This window comes from Brassica napus, chromosome C5 (genome assembly GCF_020379485.1).
Source record: "Brassica napus cultivar Da-Ae chromosome C5, Da-Ae, whole genome shotgun sequence".
NCBI lineage: Eukaryota > Viridiplantae > Streptophyta > Magnoliopsida > Brassicales > Brassicaceae > Brassica > Brassica napus.
Window position 1 is genome coordinate 39,071,392 of NC_063448.1, and position 16,414 is coordinate 39,087,805.

Sequence of the window (16,414 nt, forward strand, 5' to 3'; positions counted from 1 at the left end):
TAAGGAAGAAACATAAAATTGAGACTTTGTCTGGTTGACAATGGGGAAGATTATTCTTTTTTTTTGTCTTTTGAGCAAGGGGAAGATTATTCAACTTGAGAGGTGTAGAAGAATCTAAATAGAGGTCTTAAGACCACATATAAGTAATAATAAATACGCTTTGCATTTCTGCAAAAGGTTGATTGGTTTGGTAAGCTAAATTCCAAAAACCGGTACGGTATGTCGATAACCGGAAAGAATTGACCAAAAACTAATGAAGTCGTTGGTTTATCGACACTTGTGTGTAAAGGCTAAAAGGGTTTTTGTCGTATAGTAGAGCAGTTAATGTCACGGATCGAGAGAAAGCACATGGGACTGAGTCACGGCGACACATAGAAGTGTCTCCTTTTTGGTGATGGTGTTTAAGACAGTAAGACACATATATGGACCAATCATAACCCACACTTTTTGTATTAATTACTATCTTTTGTTTACATTCACGTAATATTTTACGTGAAAATTCATCTTTCTCTCTGTGTTAATTCTTTTTTTTTTCCCCTGAAAGATGCATTATATATATATGTGAAACCTTACATATCATATTTTACAGATATTTCGTAGCCAACAAACCCCGAAAAATAGAAGCCATCTATGCACTATCGATACATAGCTTCATTATCAAACACCTGAGAGAGCCATCTCGGTTGACCGCACGCAACATAAGATTGAAATCGATCCCTTGTCACCGCACTTTGCGCAATCAAGCGGGCTCCCTTATTGGCTTCAAGAGTTTCACAGTAAAAGTGCCAATCTAAAAAATTTTCAAGGAGCCGTCTGATCTCATTCACTTTGAATCTGAAAGAGGGCCAAGCCTTTGGTCTATTGATAGCATTCACCAAAACTCTTCCTTTAGAGGCAAAGTGAACTTTGAAACACCCATGACTCATCATGCTTTCCAACGCCCACACTATACTCAAAAAATAAGCCTCGTCTTTTGACCCAACTGATCCAAAAGGCCGCCGACTATGAAGTAATTTGAATCTCTTAGGACCCACGCTGCCCCCATAATCCTTCTCTTCTGTGACCACTCCATACCGATGTTACACTTGACAACATCTACTGGTGGCCTCTGCCACCCCTCATTCCTCAGATTCACTTCATTACTTCCTCTGTCTTCACCCATCTCATTTAGTCCCTGCGCCACAAACCATAACTTCGCTTCCTCCTTTGCTTTAACACAAACTTGAGCCCCTTCATGTAAGAATCCTTCAAACAACAAAGAATTCCTATTCTTCCATATATACTATACCAGCCAGGGGAAGAAGCTCGTTATCTCTTGATCCCATTTCTTATTCTTCCACACCGAGAGCAAGTAACTCACGTTAGAGTAGATTGAATTATCATCAAAACCTCCTTGTGGAAAAGGAAAGCCTGATGTGGCCCACGTTTTTCTTGCCAAAGAACACGAAAAGAGGACATGGTTGATGGACTCTCCATCTATTCCGCATGTTTGACATCTATCATCACACATCATCCCCCTATTGGCAAGACCATCATTTACTGCAATTGCTCCCGACAGAGCCTTCCACAGAAACACCTTGATTTTTGATGGAGCTTTTAGACTCCATATCTGCTCCTTGAGAGGATTTAGAGAGGGTAGTGAAGTCTGATCCATAAGGAAGTCTCGATTATGCAGTGAGTATGCTAGATCATATCCTGTTTTGACCAAGTATACTCCATTCCTCGTGTGTCGCCATATCCATGAATCTTCTTCATTCACTGATGGTTGGTTCTGCATCAGAAGCTCTATATCACTTTGAACAGAGGTATCAGACATTGCTTTGTTACTCCATCTTCGGGTCTGAGTATCAATCACATCTGAGACCCTTAAATTAGCATCAAAATATCTCTGTCTTCTATATGGCGTTCTGCATATCCCCTCCGTATCTTCCATCCATGGCTCCGACCACACGTTGATGCTTCTTCCATTACCAACAGAATGCTTCAAGCCTTTTATCAATAGTTCTCTTCCATGCAAGATGCTCCTCCAGGCGTATGATGGTCTTGCACCTAAGGAAGCTTTGATAAAATGTTGATCATCATAATATTTTCCTTTAAGTACTTTTGCCATTAAGCAATCTTCATATTGAATCAGTCTCCACGCTTGCTTTGCAAGCAAAGCTTGGTTTAAGCATTCCAGGTCTTTAAATCTCATGTCCCCACTTTTCTTGGGTAAACACATCTTATTCCAGCTAATCCAATGTATCTTCCTTTTGTGTTCAACCGAACTCCACAAAAAGCTAGCCATTGCGCTCGCGAGGTTGTCACAAACCGTTTTTGGCAGTCTATAACAGGACATAGCATATACCGGCAACGCATAAGCCACCGATTTGATCATGACCTCTTTCCCTCCTTCAGATAAAGCTCTGGCGTGCCAAGTCGATATTTTCTTGCTCAGCCTTTCCTTAAGATATGAGAAAACCTGAATTTTTTATCCTTTTAAGCTCTCAGGTAGCCCAAGGTATTTCGCATTTCCCCCTTCAGCATCAATACCCATCATTCGCTTCACTTTGATTTTCTCCTCCTCCTTTATCTTCTTCCCAAAAGTTATTGAGGATTTCTCCGAATTTATCACTTGCCCTGTTACATCTCCATATCTCTTTAGTATCCTCATTAAAGCCCCACTCTGATCTTCATTCGCCTTGCATACGAATAAACAATCATCTGCAAACATCAGATGATTCACCGTTGGACCACTCCTACCATATTTTATCCCTGTAATACTTCCTTCCTCTTCAGCTTTGTGTAATAGATGGGTTAGTCCTTCAGCGCAGAGAAAAAACAAAAAAGGAGACAGGGGATCTCCCTGTCTAAGTCCTCTCTGGGGCGTGATTAAACCATGAGGCTGATCATTTATTAGGACAGAAAAAGTGACTGAGGATACACACATCAGAATCCAGTTAATCCACTTAGCGTCAAATTCCATAGCTTCGAGAAGTGCTCTCAGATAGCTCCATTTCACCCGGTCATAGGCCTTGGACATATCTGTCTTGACCATCATATCTTCTGATGCAAATGGATCTTGAGAACCTAGAGAATGAATCACCTCGTGTGCTACGGTAATGTTATCTGATATGATCCTCTCTGAGACAAAAGCTGATTGTGTTGGAGATATCAGCTCCGGCATCCATGGCTTCAGTGAGATCTGCTATGTTTTTTGGATTATGGAACTTCGGTATTACGCAAAGATGCGTGTAGTTCCATTCCTTTGGAAGAACTCCAGAATCGAAGAACAATCGAACTTCCTTAACAACCTGTTCCTTAATCACTTCCCAGAATTTTTGAAAGAATAACGCAGACATACCATCAGGCCCCGGTGCTTTTGAAGGATCAATGCGAACACATCTTGTTTGACCTCAAGATCTGATACAGGCTTCGTAAGCTCATGATTCATATTTGTTGTTACTCTGGTCCTCATGCCTTGAAACCATGTTCCAAAAGAAGTTGGATTAGAAGACTTGAATAAGTTTGAGAAATATTGTACCGCCACTTCACCCTTTGCAGCCTCTGAGAACACTTCAACTCCTTCCTCATTGATCAGTTTATCTATAGTGTTTCTAGCCCGTGCCATTTTCACCGAATTGTGAAAGAATCTTGTATTTCTATCACCACCCCTTAGCCACTTCTCTTTGCTTTTTTGCCTCCAGTATATCTCTTCATCTCTGTAGGCTCTCACAAGCTCCCTTTTCAGAACGTTAATATGCTCCACTGACGGCTGATTTGAAGATTGTTCTCTTTCTAAAGCAACCTCAGCTTGTTGGATTCGATCCCTTGAATTCATGTTGACTTGCTTCTTTAACCCACTCAACACCTTTCTGCAGGCTCTCAATCTTGAAGAAACAGTTGCAACACCATTATTGCCTCCAAAATCCCAAGCATTGATCACATTATCCTTAATGCCTTCTATTTCTAACAATCTTCTATCAAACTTGAACGAGCCTCTGTAGGATTCTTGAGCTTCAATAAAGTTGATTAACACTGGCCGATGATCAGACCCTCTTTTATCCAAGAAAGATTGGTTAGCACAAGGGAACTGCCTGAACCATTCCTTATTTCCAAAGCATCTGTCCAATCTTGACTGAATCCAACAGTTGTTTCTTTTACCTCCCCAAGTAAAGCCATTCCCATGGCTAGGTAACTCTTCCAATTGCCCTGCTTCCATCATCTGATTAAACGGTAAAAAAGATTCATCCGACCTCTACACTCCACCTATCTTTTCTCCATTGTGTAGAATGTCGTTAAAATCCTCAAACACACACCAACTGTCTCTCCTATCTACACCAATCCTACTCAACCTTTCCCACAAAGACATTCTACCTCTTAAGGTCGATGGGCCGTACACACCGGACGCATAAAAAGAGACATCACCATACTGTATTATACCGTCTATTAGATTTTTGTTTAAAATCAAAAACTTTATATTTACAGACTTCTTATAAAACACAGCAAGACCCCCCGCCTTTCCTACAGGCTCTACAGTAACTACCCGGTCATAGCCTAACCATACTTGCAAGTAAACCAAAATATTTCTACAGTTCATTGTTTCCATCAAAAAGAGGACCTCAGGGAAATGTTTTTTACGCATCTCCCTTAGTCTGGGAATTGTCAGGTCCTGAGGCCTTTCCACTCCCTGACAATTCCAGCTAATTAGGCTCATTTGGATTGCGGCGATCCCTCATGCGGGATCACCCTTGATTCATCATGTCTAGCGACTTTTTGTCCTGCTGCTTCTTTCTCCACTTGTCTTTTTTAGATCCGACCTTCTCCTTATCTACTGCACTCCCATATAATTCCTGAAGGATGCTCGTAGATGTTATTTTCTTGTCTTGTCTCTTCCTTATGTACGGTCTCCTTCTAGGTGTCGCCTTTTTGGAAGAAACCCCGGATGGTTGAATTATAGAAGGATTCGAACCGTATCCCGTTGAGCTCACCTCAAGGTTAAGAGAGACAGCATTCCTTTCATCAATCTCCCGCACGTTTGATGGACCAGGATTATACATCGATGCACTAGGCCCCGATCCTTTTGTCTCCAAGATTCCTTCATTTCCTATCAATTTGGACCTCTGGACCTGCCTTTCCTCCAAACTATGCGCTTTAATAGCTGATGCCATTAACTTCTCTCCGCTCTATGCTCCACCTCAGTGAGACTGGCTTAGATTCCAATCTGAGAATAGTTTTCTGAGCCACAGGATCCTTTTCAGCTTCTGCAACAGAAGTTTTAACTCTATCAGCTCTTATTTATTTATCCGCCTCTGTGGCCACCATCATGTAACGCCTCATTTCCTCCAGAACCTCCGGAGATAACTTCCTTCGACCTGTCTCCTTGCATAAACCAACTTGCTCTTCATTTATGATCCCAAAAAGAGGGTCATCTTCATCTATTATTTTCTTAGAAGCTGCTTTGTCCATGATAATCCTCTGTCTTCTTTCCAAGGTCGGCTCCTTTCTTTTTCGTACCAGCAGAGGACATACATCCTTAGAGTGATTTAATCTTTGACACTCATAGCATCTCTTCTGAATTCGCTCATAGTTAAAATATACCACCGTAGATCCTCCTTCAGGTAGATTGACCCACCTTTGACTTTCTTAATGGTCTTGTCACGTTGAAGCGCACCAAAACTCGTACATACTCTCGGCTCTGAGACTTTTCCGGATCAAATGCAACCACCTATCAATTCCCCCAGCGCCGTAATCGCCTCCTCTGTATAATAATTCACTGGCATATTGCGAATCTGAACCCATACTGGAATGAAAAGCAGATAATCCGGAGGAGGAACTTCAACCCAGCGGTCTATGGCTAGCGTCCAATCGTTAAAAGTATGAACCCCCTTCTCTAGAATTTCAACCAAGTCGTGTTCATGATCGAAAATGAACTGAAATCGTTCCTTTGATAGAGCTATACCCTTTACTCTGCCTAGCTTCTGCCACTTCCTAGGCATATTGAGAATCAAGTTGAACATCTTATGACAATCCGGGTTAAGGATTCTCCCGATTAAGCTCCTTGCGTTTCGTTCCGTCGACTTGAATTGAGGTAGATTAGGCATATCGAACGGTTCGTCCACCTCATCTAAAGATAACTCAATCATCGCTTTATCCATCTCATAAGACATCTTGAATCACCAGCGATCACCAAAAAAGATTTTTCCTGAAATTTTTATGCGACGCCGACTGATTGATGACCAAACCCTAATTTTCTTGAAGATTGATCTGAAAATACTTTCTAACTTGACTCGTGTCTGATGAGTCACCGTAACAACCACCGCTAAAGCTCCACTCACAAAAATAAGATTATTTTTTTAGAGAGAGAAACAAAGCCCAAACGAGGAAATCAAGTAGTATTGTTAAACATTAATCTCTTTGTGTTAATTCAGTTTACAAAAGATGAAAGAGATATAAACGAATACGAACTAATAAAATATACATGCTTTTAGAAAGATATAAATATTGTTTCGTAAAAGAATTGAAAAGGAAAAACAAGTTGTGCAAATATTAGGGGGGGGTTATTGGCCAAAGAATTCTAAAGGAATTATTAAATTTTGAGATTCCGTTGTTATTGGTTTGTGAATTTTTAAAATCTAAATAGAATCCATTGTTATTGGGGTGATGATTTTTAAATTCCACTCAAAATCCTTTGTTATTGGAAAAGTTTAGTTTCCATTGATTTTAAGATTCTATTAAAATTTATTGTTATTGAGATGTAAATTTTCTTTGTTTTTACTCATAGTACTCAACTTTGAGAATATCATCTATACCCATAAGATTTTTGAAATCAATGTAATAAAATACACTCACATACAAAAATTCAAATTGAAGAATGAAATAATATACAAATCACAAATTTAACATAATACAATTCACAACTTAAAAAAATAGAAAAAAATATTAAAAATTTAAAATAAAAATTGTAAAAATAGTTTTAAAAAGCACTTTCGATTTTTTTTAAAAAACATTTCAAAAATAATAATTCAAATTTTTTTACAAAAATTCAAATTTAAAACATATATTTCGAAATTATATAAAAAAATATTTTTATTATTTATTATTTATATATCTATAAAGTAAAAAGTAAAAAGTAGAAATTAAATTTTTTGGTCATTTTATTTCTTGAGATCTTTTTTGTGAGAAAAACTTTTTTAAAGTTGTTTAAGAATTTCCTTAATTGAAATGATTTTCTTTCCATTTTTTTCTACCACCATTAATTTCTTACTTTAAAAGTTAATAACAATAAATAGAATTCTATACACAAGTAATGAAAATTTATGTAAAAGTATTTGATAAAATTTGTTAAATCTAGTTAACTTGTAAAATCCTCTCAACTATTAAAATCATCAAATTCCACAGAAATTCATGTTCCAATAACCCTCTAAAGTTTGTAGTTCAAAAAATATATATTAAAGTTTGTAATCATCAGTTTTGTGAAACCAGATGGATTGAAAAGCTTATCAGAATATATGAATTATTAGTTGTAGCATGTCGATTGTCGATTGTTCTAACTTTTAATATGTGGTAGTCTATATTGATTGTTGAATTATCTTTTTGTGTTAATACCAAAGTAACCAAGATTAGGTATGGCTACTTTCTAGCGGGGAAATACATGTGCTACCAATTCCACGAGTAGTCTATACTGCATTTTCTTCCTTAGAGTATAGCTAGAGCCTAGAATGTTAAGTTTGGCATAGATTTGTTCATTGTTTTCGGCTGAGTGATCAGCTTTGTCGGACTTTAATCGGGACAAATGGATTAAAAGAAATTTTCAGCCACCTAAATTAATCTACGACAAAAATCGTGTAAATGACGATTTTGCCATTAACGATGGCTTAATCTTAGCCATCAGATCTTATCTCTGTGTTTTAATCTTGGTCATCAGATTCACAATTTTTTTTTTTTTTTTTGAATAAATGTTAAATTTATTTATCCAAAACTTTTGTACATTGTATATAACATTGAGACTAAGATATAAAATATTTGACTAAATTGTTATAATGAGATCATTCTCTTGATCCAAACCATACGCTCAGCCCTGCATCCATTTTATGATCTCCTAGCCTCTTAATGGTAGATAATCTGTTCCTGACATTTTTGTCAATGGTTTTGATCAGAAGCGTATTCGGTAGCTCCTTTTCTCCATGTCTGCGTCTGTTTCTTTCCCTCCAAATAGAATGAGCAGATGCTTGAAAAGCGTATTTCAGCAAGAACAACTTAACACTGTCCAAATTGTTCTCCAATAGCAGCGCTACAATCTCCTCCCAATCTTCTGTGTATTTATATCGAAGCAGACCTCTCACCAAACTCTGCTAGATCCTACTTGAATATGAACACGAGAAAAACAAATAACTCCTTGTCTCCTCATGTTGCTGGCAAAGAACACATATGGGGTTAATGGATGGGCTCCACTTCCTGATTCTGTCACATGTTGATAGCCTGTTTCTCATTGCTGTCCACATATGAAAAGAATATTTTGGAGTAGCATGTTTGAACCATACTATTTTGCTCCAGCCCTGGGTCATATATTCCTTCCTTATCTCTATCCATGTGTTTCTTGATGAGAAAGCTGATTTGTAGGTCCCAGCCTTACTCTTCCATAGCGCTATGTCCTCTGTCTGGTGATTCTCATTTTTTTACTTCTCTATCTCATCTTCCACTTCATTTAGAATCACTTGACGGTGACGTCTCCTTCTATGATTACGCATTGCTTCTGCCATAGTTGAAGTGGCTGATATTCCCAAATCAATGAAACCTCGTACTCCTAGTAGCTCCCATAAACATCCTATAGAGCTCCATTTATCATACCAAAAAGAGGTAGCTTCACCATTCTTGACCTCCATTCTGTGAAAATCCCTTGCAACTGCCCTTTCTTTAAGAATTTTTCTCCACATCCAGGAACCAATTGTTGTGCTTTCTCTAACTGCCCAAAACGATCCTTTGCGCATCAAGTATATCTGAATCCATTTAACCCACAGCGAGCTCGTGCCTGAGAGAATCCTCCATACTAGCTTGAGACAAGCTACATCATTTACCTCAGTCAGAGGTCTTACTCCAAGGCCACCTTCAGTTTTCTTCTTGCACACCTCTACCCAACTAATTTTCGACTTCTTTGTGTTCATCTCAGGACCCGACCATAGAAAAGCAGCACACATTTTCTCTATTTCTCCCAGACATTTCTTAGGCATTCTGAAAGCTGTAAGCCAGAAATTTGTCAAACTCATTATCACTGATTGGATTAGTTGGAGTCGACCTGCGTATGATAAGAACCTTCCATTCCAGTTACACATTCTCGTCATGACTTTTTCCATCAATGGTGTGTAATCAGCAACTGTCATCTTCCGAGTAAGAAGGGGCAGACCTAGATACCTCACCGGAAGCTGTCCTGCTGCAAAGGGAAAATTCATCAGGATGGCCCTCTGATTCTCCTGCGTAATACCAGCCATGTACAATGTGGTTTTCTCAAGACTGATCTTCAACCCTGATATCTTGGCAAATTCTTCAAATACTTGTAGTATACCTTCAACTGATCTCTTCTTTCCATCTGAGAAAACCATTATGTCATCCGCAAAACACAAATGCGTCAGAGAAACATTTTTACATTTCGGGTGATAACCAATCAGTCTCTCAGATGCTGCTTTGTCCAGTAGCTTGGATAAAACATTCATACATATCACAAACAGAGATGGTGATAATGCACAACCTTGCCTCAATCCTCTTTTGCTGTTAAAATAGCCTGCCAATTCCCCATTAACTTGAATAGAGAAAGATGCCGTGGAGATACACAGTCTAATCCAGTGTATGTATTTCGCCGGAAATCCAAGAGCTTCTAGTGTAGCGAGGAGAAAAGGCCATTGAACGGAATCGAAGGCCTTGGAAATATCAATCTTCATAGCGCATCTAGCTGATATCTCTGTTTTGTGATAGTCTTTCACCAATTCAGTTGCTAGTAATAGATTCTCCATCAGCAATCTGTCTTTTACGAAAGCAGACTGATTGTTGGCGATGAACTGTGGCATGATGTCCTTAAGCCGATTTGCTAGCAGTTTGGATATCACCTTGTATAAAACGTTGCAGCATGATATCGGTCTATAATCTTTCATCTCCTTCGCAGTTTCCTTCTTAGGTATGAGCGCCAGTATTGTTGAATTTATACCTTTAGGGAGAAAACCTTTGATGAAAAATGATTGCACTGCTACAACTACATCTTCACCGACAATTGGCCAAGCTGACTTGAAGAATTCTACAGTATAGCCATCAGGCCCAGGGGATTTATTTGATGACATTTTGAATATTACTGCCTTGACTTCCTCTGCTGTGACTTCACTTATCAACTTCTCTTGATCTTCTTCACTACATCTGAATTGTAGAAGGCTTTGCAGTCTTTCCACACTAGGCTCTTCGTAGTCTGGAGGTCTAAAGGTTAGTAGTTCTGAGAAAAACCTTTATGCTTCTTTTTTAATATCTTCCTCCGTTGTCACCACACTACCATCCGGGCATTGTACCTCTCTAATAGCATTGCGAACTTCTCTTATTTTAGCTGCATTGTGTAAGAATCTATTGTTTCTATCCCCCACCTCCATCCGGTGCATCTTGGATTTTTGTTTATAAAACTCCTCCTCCAAATCAGCTAGCCTTTGCCATCTTTCCAAAGCTTCACTTTCTTCTATAATGGCTTCTGACGATGGTCTTTCCAGAGTTTCTTTCTGCTTCTCACACAAGACCAAATAAGCTTCTTTTGTCCTCTTTGGTAGTTGCCCCAGCTTCTCCTTGCTCAAAGCCCTTAGAGCCGGCTTTAATCCTTTCAATTTTTTACCCAACCGGAACATAGCTGATGTAGAATGAAATAATTTCTCTGTTTCCTTCCAGTACTCCTCCACTGTAGGATGAAATTCTTCCATAGTAGCTATAACATTTGTAAACTTGAAAGGTCTCCTCTTCCTTTGAACCACTTCCTCCAATTGAAATCTACATCTGAGGTGATCCGAACAACCTCCAGCCTCGAAGACACTATATGCATTTGCCAATCCATGCATAGCAACGTCATTTATTAACACTCTATCAAGTCTTTTGCAGATTAGCCCTTCCTCTCTTTTATTACACCAAGTGAAAGGAGGTCCATGCGAGCTCATATCCGTGAGAGAGCAATATCTTGTAATGTCTTGAAATTCCCTCATTCCCGTTGTTACATTTGGGTTGTTCTCATATCCTGAATGCTCACTTCCATTCAATATCTCATTGAAATCTCCAAAGACTAGCCATTGTTTATCTCTAAACATCGCTGCATCCTTGTGATTTCTCAACTCCTCCCCTAAAACTCTTCTTTCCTCCATAGTATTCAAAGCATATACAAAAGAGCAAATAATTTCCTCTGTTCTTCCTTCAAGAAGCACCGAACAAGTAATTAGTTGACTGCTTTTGTAGACTGGAGTCATTCTCACTGATTGATCCCATACTACCCAGATACGCCCAAGTTGATTATGCTCATAATTTGCCATAAACGACCAGTTGTGAAAAACAGAATTAACTATACTTCCTGCCTTTCCCTCTTTCACTCTTGTTTCTATTAACCCTCCAAAATGCAACGGCTGACTTCTTATCCAACAGATTCACAATTATCTCTCCTTCTTTCTCTTTCTCTTTCTCTTTTTTTTATCTCAACCACGTGAACAATTTACAGCCACACACCTTCCTTATTCCATTCTCCTTATTTCATTCTCTCATTCGACTGAGTATAACTAGTATAAATCTCATACAACTAAACATGTTAAGGAATTGTATAACTGGTATAAATGGTATATAAATGTTATAATTTATATATAATAGCTACTAGACACGACTAATAAATCATGTTTTACATATAAAATAAACAAGTAAAATATCATAATTGGTATATGATGACAAAATTTCATCTATTTTATTTAAGATTTTCAAATTGTTGTTAAATTACTACATTATACTCTTAATTTTACATTATATACTTTATACTTTAAAGGTTTGTTAAATATATTAGCCATATTATTATGATAAACAAACATCGAACATATTTTTACAAACCTATGATGTAAAATATTGGTACATCCCCTAAAAGTAGACATATGCGAGTATTACTGGTACAACAGGTACAACTTTGACATTTCAGAAATTGACAAAACCAATTTGGTTTTCCATATGAGAAAAATAATCAAATATCCTAATTGGTATGTACTCAGAAGTTTCTCTAAATTATTTTTTTGAAAATTATTACACAACTCTATAATTTTACATGATCTACCTTATACTTTTAAGGTTTGTTAACTTGTTTGTCCACTTAATTTTTGGAAAACATTCATGAAATGTATTTTTACGAAATTGATGTTTTCATTGTAACCGGGCAAAGACATGTAAACATAAATAAGTGGTACAACTGAGGTAATTGTATTTATTATGTGGTACAACTAATATTTTTCGATTTCACTGTCAAAGTACAACTATGCGCAAACTGATACAACTCAAAAACTAGTACAACTATGTACATCTGGTACAACTAGAAAACTAGTACAACTACTTGTTATTTTATTTAGTGTAAATAACTATACTACCCTTAATGAAAGTGCTTCCCAACCATTAGATCATCATACATCTCCTTTAATCTGAGCCACACGATCTTTCTCCAATTCTTTTCTCTTTCGGCTGGGACCCACTTCCTCTTTTTCTCAACCATAGGATAATTTTTCCCTTGTTCGATCACGGCCACACAATTTCTCTCATTTGGTTGTGTATAACTCGCATAACTCGTACAACTAAACATGTTAACAAATGATATAACTAATATAACTGATATAATTGGTATACAAATTATATAATTCATGTATAGTATGTAACTTATGTAACTGACACGACTAATAAATCATGTTTTACATAATATACCTCATATTTTAAGGTTTGTTAACTGGATTATTCATATCAGTATGAAAAAATACATGTTATACTAGTATAACTGGTACGACTATGTTTTATTTACCAAATGGAGATGTGTTTCTCTCTCGCGGTTTCGAGCATGCTTGGTTGGATTTAACGAGGACCACGGTGGACACCATGGTCGAGCTTCCTATTCTTCACCATGACTTCACTCTTGTTTTCCGCATCTCTCTTCTTCTTCAATGTGTCTTTCTTCTTCTTCTTTGTTGTGACATCTCTCTTCTTCACAGTAGAGTCCTTCTTTTTGTTCATCGCCGGTGAGTCACTTTTACTCATCACCGGCGCTTCCTCCTTCTTTTTCAAGTGACTAGTGTTTTTTGGAACAATGGTTGAATATTTTTCTGGCTCCGCATCTATTTTTTGGCCTCAAGAGCAAAAAGATTTAGATGATATTTTTCCGAAAATGGTACAACTAGTATAACTAGTAAAACTTGTAAACAAATCATTATCCAAATCAAATATTATTAAAAATATATTATTCATGTATTGGATACATACAGGCGGGAGAAGATTAGAAGAACATGCCTTATTGGTTCTACATCATCCTCTTTTCTATCATCTTAATGCGCTGAAAACAAAAAAAATATAAAAAATCACCATATTAATTGTAAAGTTGTACTAGTTTTACATGTTTTACTTGTATCAGTTATAATGATTATACTCAATCTATTTATACTAGTTATACTCGTTGTAGTTGTACTAGTTATACTAACTTGAGTTGTAATAGTTGAAGTTGTACTAGTTGTACTAGTTGTACTAGTATACTATGCGTTCTTCTTTGTCTTGAATCTTGTACATAAAAGATGAAATCTGATAAGCTTTGGAGTTGAAGTTGTACTAGTTGTACTAGTTGTACTAGTTGTACTAGTTGTACTAGTATACTCTGGCATATCAGGTTGTAGATCATCAAGGCTGGCTAGAGAAGCTTTATGAAGCAGAAGTATAGGTGAAGCCATGGTTGGATGATGCACCTAGCATTAATCTGATCTGGGCTGCAAACAAATTATGAGTATGACTAAGGACATAAATAGTTGGGGGATAGAGGATACTTATGTCTGTAAGAGAAAGATTGTGTTTAAGAAAGAGTTTGAGCATGAAATTCAGATGATGAATCTGGATGAATTTAAATTGACATTTTAGAGCAAAGATAACAATAACTGTTAGGTTTCCCTAAACCAAAGAAAAATGCTTTTCAGCAAAAAACATTAATTAAGCAGAATTAAATAATGTTGGTAGTCGGATAGAATCAGGGACCAATAGTATATTAGTTCAAGTACTTACACAACAGAGTGTGCTGCAGAAATGTGATCTCTAACTCCAAAAACAGTCCAAACTAATGAGCTATCAGAGCCAACAAGTACTATTCCAATTGGGACTAAAAAACATTTCTGATTGCTTAGAGTAAAAGACATTGAGAACCTGCAGCATTGGAAAGGGGCAGGGCGTAAGATGAGATGAGAGAACATTCAAAGTAAGTAGAATCTACTAAAGGTTACCATTGAAAGCTGCATTTTCCATGGATCTTAATCTATCTAAGGAGTCCGACATCAATAGAGAAATCAAGTATTTCAACTTCAGCAAGTATTTCCCTATAAGATTCATCCCAAAGTCCTTGCTCAGGATAGTAAGAGTTACTAAAATCTTAAAATGATTCAGCATGCTTGCAATGTGGCGTGAGCAGGTTGAAACAAGCCAATAAAGTGTTTGAATGCAAAATTTGGTAAAGAAGCACATCAATTGGGCGGCCAAGTTATAAAGCAGACAATAAAGAGCTTTAGTTGATTCATTCAAAAGAAAGAAAGCTTTAGTTGTTTTGACAACCTCCAGCTTAATCCAAACCAGCTGTGAATGTAGGAGTTTACAAAAGCACACACAAGATGCAATAAGCATAATTATTTTATAAAAAATGGCTAATGGGTTTTACCAAAAAATAAATTTTGGCTAATGGGATTTGAGTTTTTTTTAATGGAATTTGAGAAATGGAAATGATTTTTTAGGTGGTGACCATGTTGGCAACTTCATTTGAAACCTAAGTTCTTTTTTGTACCTAAAAATTTCTTAAACAGCGTAAAGATTACGACATCCAAATAAAACTAAATTGTGGACAATGTATTTTAAACCAGAATAAAAAAGTGTTTGTAGCTTAAGGAGAACTCCATATGGCTTCTTGTAACAATAGGGCATGATTAACCCCGGTCTCTTAGCCGGGGTTATTAACTCACGATTTAATACTTTTTTTTTAACACTTTTCGGCTAAGAAACGATTCTTATATCTCTTATTTAAAAGACGGTTCTTAGTACTTCTTAGTTAAAATCTAAGAAAAGATAAAAATCGTCTCTTAGATGAAGCTAAAAACCTCAATTAAGAGACTGGGGTTACTCATGGTCCCTCTCGATTCAAAATCTTTCTATGTGTAAGACCGAGATAATCTCGAAGAAACCAAATTCAACTTCGAGGATACAATAAAAAAGTCTCTTTAATTGTGTTCTATAAGTATATTGATTTAGCGATAAGGAATAATTAAATAGAGTGTCGTATTTTTTATTCATATATCGCCAAAACAAATTACTATGAACGAATTGTTTGTTTATTTCATTTGTGGAAATAAAACAATTGCGAACTTTTTTTTGTAACTTGGCATATCAATTGCGAACTTTTTTTGAAAAAAAGTTGTTTACCAAAGCAACTTCTTATAAATATGGTCCAAATTTAAATGATGTGGCGTATAATTTTAATGGAATATGTACTATTATTTAGGCAACGTAAATATAGTAAAAAGAAGCTAAATGGAATCATTAGTTCGATTTGCCACAAAGAACAATTAATCAAATAATTTTAAAATTTTAAATAATATAGGAAAAATATGCAAATAATTCACTCCAAAATGTTATGAAATAAATAGTAACATGTTACCTAAAAGATATAACTTAATATATATATGAAACCTAAATTGTATCTTTATTCTCAAATATTGTTTATGTGATATGAATAATTTTCAAAAATCAACTTAATAAGTGACAACTGTTTTTTCCCTATCTAAAAGGATTAAAGTTTTTTGACTAAAACAAAAATATACAAGTTATCATTTATTCTAGGGACTTTATTTTACCTGAATTTAAAATGACAATTTGACAAGTTGAAAATGAAAGTAAATGACTTTGGGAAGATTTTCGCCGAGCATAAACAATGTGAAGATCAATCAGGTCGTGATGAAAAAGACAACAAAAATGTTGCAATGTGTTGGATTTTTTCTGATTTAAGTTACTCACATGATTCTAAAAGATAAAACATCTTATAAGCTCATTACAAAGCCCAGAAGAAGATGTGAGAGATAAGACAGTCAGTAGCCAATCCATTGAAGAGAGTGATTCTAGGAGCTCCCAAATTATAGAAGCTTCAGCACCGAACCAGAGCCCTCGAGACTCAAAAACA

General features: G+C 36.6%; 1 protein-coding gene and 1 pseudogene across 1 annotated transcript; both read right to left on the bottom strand.

The window, feature by feature from the left end:
• Positions 1-2,470: 2,470 nt before the first annotated feature.
• Positions 2,471-4,201, bottom strand: LOC106383983. Its single transcript, XM_013824022.1, has 2 exons — positions 3,344-4,201; positions 2,471-3,184 (listed from the first exon to the last, which is right to left on the bottom strand). The coding sequence occupies exons 1-2, from the start codon at positions 4,199-4,201 to the stop codon at positions 2,471-2,473; spliced, it is 1,572 nt and encodes a 523-aa protein (XP_013679476.1).
• A 196-nt stretch (positions 4,202-4,397) lies between these two features.
• LOC106383984 lies at positions 4,398-6,149 on the bottom strand (annotated as a pseudogene).
• Positions 6,150-16,414: the final 10,265 nt, after the last annotated feature.

Coding starts and splice junctions, on each gene's coding strand:
- LOC106383983 (XM_013824022.1), bottom strand. CDS start 4,201: ATGGAAGCAGGGCAATTGGAAGAGTTACCTAGCCATGGGAATGGCTTT. Junction 3,185..3,343: donor AAAAGCACCGGGGCCTGATG/GTATGTCTGCGT, acceptor AAAACATAGCAG/ATCTCACTGAAGCCATGGAT.